Source organism: Sinocyclocheilus anshuiensis, unplaced genomic scaffold (assembly GCF_001515605.1).
Source record: "Sinocyclocheilus anshuiensis isolate Anshui unplaced genomic scaffold, SAMN03320099.WGS_v1.1 scaffold518, whole genome shotgun sequence".
NCBI lineage: Eukaryota > Metazoa > Chordata > Actinopteri > Cypriniformes > Cyprinidae > Sinocyclocheilus > Sinocyclocheilus anshuiensis.
This window is the reverse complement of record NW_015544151.1, coordinates 82,827-87,493: the sequence shown is the minus strand read 5'-3', so window position 1 is coordinate 87,493 and position 4,667 is coordinate 82,827. Positions and strand designations below refer to the sequence as shown.

Here is a 4,667-nt window from a genome sequence, read left to right as displayed (position 1 = left end):
ATATATATATATATATATATATATATATATATATATAAAATAGGGCTGGGAAAGCCGGAATTCACAACCTCAAACCGTAATTTTCCCACGTCAGTTATTTTGTTTTTTTTAAATCCTTTTAATACTTTCCCCAGGGGTGCCAGGTCCGCCAAACAAAACAAGGCCGATTGCTATTCAAAATTAGCCCAATCGCGTTTTTTCACAGAGTTTTCCCCTTCGTTGGGTGTCCCCTCTGCCAAAATCACATTAAGGGCGATCGCTTTATTCATTAAAAAACAACGCTGAACTGGCAGCCCTGAGTTTCTCTTAAAAACTAGCTCCCGTGTGTGTAGTATTGTGACTCCGTCCAGTAACAGAACACTGATTCATCTGAGCGACCGGAGCAGCGTGAAAATATGCTTTTTACAGTAAAACTGAAATCTGACTTTTTTCAGAATACATTTTCATTTCAAGAAATTTGTGTTTTGATTTTAATTGTTTGAAATATGCCATATATAGTTTGTTTCCTTTATTATAAAATCACAAACTTTCGTTAGAAAAAATATCCCACCTTTAATAGTTGAGCATATTTATAGTACTAACCTTGTCAGTGAACTATGAGGGCAAATAAATAAATAAAATAATAAAATAATTGTACATTAATCGTAATTGAGGTATAATGTTCAGTTAATCGAGATTTTGATTTTAGGTCATATTGTCCAGCCTTAATATATAATATGTTTAGAATATTCAGAAACTGACTGACGCAAAATATCTTGCTGCTTGTTGGCTGCTGCTTGTTTTTTTTACATTAAAGGCAGAATATGTAAGTTTTTGCGGCTAGAGGTCACATTTTCAAAACAATAACAAAGGCGAAACTTAATGACGCTGTGAAGGAGGATGTTCACGGATGAGATAATGAATTCATTTTTTTATTATTTTTTTAATTGCCTCTACCTTCCACAGTTATTCAAACAGCGAAACAAATATACAGAGAAAGCAAGCAAAGAACATTATGACTGACTTAAGTCTAGCGCGAGTTTAAGCACTCTCAAAACTCTCCCCTTATAAGCAGTGAAGCTGTCTTTACACGGTTTGATGAATCAGTCTCTTACATCATACTGTAAGGAATTAGGGCAAGTTCAATGGGAGTCGAATCCAAAGATTTGGAATCAACTTGATTAAAACTGATTCAGAGTTAATATTTTACACTTTATCAACTATTCGTCCAGCGTAAAGTTAAAAGTTAGTATATACCAATTCTGATGTTTATATTATTCCCTCGGCCAAAGGTCATAATACATGCTAGTGATCATTTCATTAACTGTGAGCTAGGTAAACAAGATCTGGGCATGAGACAGTAGCTAATGATCAGAACACATGAGACGCCTTTCTTTGCAAGCAACAAGAATGTATTGATCTACTCTACTATACATGAAACTACACTACTAAACACACACACAGTTCAGGGAATGAGAATTACGGTTTGAATGGAGTCCCAAAAGACTAGTATTTGCAACTAGTTCTTAAATTAAAACCTGAGAAAATCGCAGAAGCAGAGATTTGGCTTTCAGCTGCTTAAGAAGATTTAGCACCAGTTTTCAGCAAGGATTTTGTCTTTACTAAACACACACACACACACACACACACACACACACACACACACACACAGTTCAGGGAATGAGAATTACGGTTTGAATGGAGTCCCAAAAGACTAGTATTTGCTACTAGTTCTTAAATTAAAACCTGAGAAAATCGCAGAAGCAGAGATTTGGCTTTCAGCTGCTTAAGAAGATTTAGCACCAGTTTTCAGCAAGGATTTTGTCTTTTTGCAAAAGACCCGCTGATTCACCGGATGAATGTGTGTTTGTCTCATTCACCACGCTGGTGTCCAGAACGCCCTCCGGAGCGGCAAGCTGGCCGTTGATTCATTTTACAACCTTTTGATGGCCATGTGGGGAATCTCCAGATCCTGCGTTGGAATGTGTTTGTTCAATAGCTCATTTGGTGGTCTGTTCACAGAGGCCCTACAATACGTACATCTGCACTTGTTGTTTATGATGAGAGAATTCATGTGAGAGCTGAATTCAGTCACTGAACAAAAACTTCATAAGCTCAACAGACTCATGTGGGATAGGTTATAATGTGCAACACTGTAAAAATGCATAAAAAAACATGGCACAACATTGAGCAGATCTAAATTTAATGGTGCAGTCAACACTTTTCATTTCATTTTCATTTTATTCGCAACATCCATAATGGATTTAGTTTAACTGAACAGCAGCATTTGTGTGTGTGAGTTACCACAGTTTCTACAAGCGGAAACTGAGGATAGCGTGGATATTACGTCATTGACCAGGGATGAGCCATTATTTAAAATGGGAATTTCTATGGATTTACAAATCCTTGGGAACTTTTGGGATAATGTAGCTACACAACTGCATGAAATATACTGTGCAAGTGGTTTTGGGATATTTTCTTACGAAAATCTTACATATTGTGCCTTTAAATGAATGAAACAAAAATGTGGAATTGCACTAAATGAGCAAAAAAAAAAAAGATTTAATTAACAGTGCTTGCATTTGAATGTATTTTCAGAGCTTACAATTTCCAATTGAAATGTTCACAGCTGAAATATAAAATCATGTTGAATTTCCGCACTGAAAATGCAAGTCTTGACAATACAATGTGTTAAAATGCAAGCTCTGTTAATGCAGTGCAGTTTTTTGATTAGTGCAGGGCAATGTGCTTTCTTGTCTCAGAGATGTCAGTCATGAATCTGAGCTTGTGTGTGTGTTGTGCAGTCTAGAGGAGGACTGCGAGGCGTCTCTCTGCACGGCAGCGCTGGCGTCCAAGAACCGGCAATTACAGAAGGACATGAAGAAACTGACCGCCGTCTTCCAGAAGCTGAAGTCTTACGTGGCTCTGCTAGCCCTGCCCAGTGAGTGTGTGCGTGCGAGTGCGTTTGCGAGTGTGTGTGTGTGTGTGTGTGACTGATGAGTGCTGTCTTCTGCCGCAGGTGTGTGTTCAGATGCCATGTGTCAGAGCAGTGCTAACGCAGTCTTCACTCAGATGAGCGTGTGTTTACACGGCCTTCACGATGCTGCCACAGGTGAGACGCCGCAGATCCAGAGCGTGTGTGACGCACATCACTGTCAGAGTCAGGGCTCTTAATGCTGCACTCACTGCAAAACATGAAAATTCTCCAAATGTATATTTGTTTTCCAGTGCAAATATCTGAACAGCCTTAAATCAAGGCATTTACTGGAGATGCAGAATGAAGAAATTAAGTCTGAGGAATTGAACAAAACTAAGTGTGTTTATGCTTAAAACAAGAACAAACATCTGACAATGAAAACTTGTTTTCTCTTTCAATTAAGTTACTGTTTTAATCATAAACTTACTTCATTTTGTTTAGTTTCTCATAAAACAGGACTTCTTACCTAATCTAATTGATATAAGAATCGTTAGACATTTGCCCTGTAAAACAAATCAAAAATACTGATGAACAGTTTTTTGCAGTGTGATCAGAAGCTTCATTAACAGTTATTTCCATATTCTGTGTAAAGATACTTTTATGTAAAATGAAGAAGTATAGAGATCTGTAGAAGGTTATGATTTTAAAGTGTTGCTAATAAAACTCATACTGTTTGTCTAGACCACCGGGTCGCGACCCAGTACCGTTCTGAGAAAAATGTGTACAGATATGACACACTTGTTATTTATTGTGCATTAATGATTGTTCTATTTATTATGCATTTCCGTTCTATGCGATTGATATGGAGTAGCAATTTGACAATTTCGTGTTAAATTAGTAAATGAAAGATTGCTCGGATCTGTCATATATTAGGGGTTAAACGGGATCCGTACAGACCAGACCCCAGCGTTCGGCACTCATCTGATTCACAGATTAATTTGCCAGTTTACACCTTCAAGCAATTTTAAGCATGCACAAGCATAGAGACGTGTTTCAGACAGCGCACGAATGATTCCTCTTTCACGTCTCCCTGCATTTAAGATACATACACAAAGTTATGTCAAAGTTATGCCTTCACAGCATTCTCATTCTCTGTGCTTTAAATATTTTTTTTGCTTATCCGAAAAATCATCCAATCTGTGACTCAAAAACCACAATATGATCCATTGAACCACTATATATATAATATATATATATATCACTTATATAAATTATAAATTTATTTATTTATAAAGCCGGTCCGTGAGAATATTTTCAAAACGTCACCGGCCCGCGGTGTAAAAAAGGTTGGAGACCCCTGGTCTAGACGTGTAAATTTAGAGAATGTATTGACATATTGTGTTCCCTTCAATTTATTCCTTAAATCTTCTTTACTGACTAGTCAATTTATCTCCATCAAACCTACAGAACCCCGGTGTCACGTTTGTACGAGCTGCTCGTTGACTGGACTGAACTCATCGTACCGTGATGAGCGAGACGCCCCACTTCTTCATCTCTGTGATCAGCTTGTGTGCGATGCTGCAGTTCTGCTGGACTCCGGTACGGATCTTAACCGTGAGAGGAACATCTAGCACCTGCGGATATACGACACGACAGTGCCGTGAGTGACACTTCACACTAGGGCTGGGTAAAAAATATAGATATCTCGATTTTAATCGATTCTCATTTTTACGGAACGATATCGATTCTTAAATCCCAAGAATCGATTAGT

The 4,667-nt window shown here is 37.8% G+C and overlaps 2 protein-coding genes across 2 annotated transcripts in view; both read left to right on the top strand.

Annotated features, from left to right (window-relative positions):
* LOC107695184 (protein phosphatase 1 regulatory subunit 21-like) overlaps nucleotides 1-1,335 on the top strand; it is a 22,409-nt gene extending 21,074 nt beyond the window's left edge. The window contains exon 10 of the mRNA XM_016495001.1: nucleotides 1,315-1,335. Coding sequence (XP_016350487.1) covers nucleotides 1,315-1,335 — 21 coding nt within the window. The remainder of the gene's footprint in view (nucleotides 1-1,314) is intronic.
* Nucleotides 1,336-2,762: 1,427 nt separating this feature from the next.
* The window catches only part of ppp1r21 (protein phosphatase 1, regulatory subunit 21), a 23,593-nt gene continuing 21,688 nt past the window's right edge, over nucleotides 2,763-4,667 (top strand). The window contains exons 1-2 of the mRNA XM_016495008.1: nucleotides 2,763-2,920; nucleotides 2,999-3,091. Coding sequence (XP_016350494.1) covers nucleotides 2,857-2,920; nucleotides 2,999-3,091 — 157 coding nt within the window. The 5' untranslated portion in view covers nucleotides 2,763-2,856. The remainder of the gene's footprint in view (nucleotides 2,921-2,998; nucleotides 3,092-4,667) is intronic.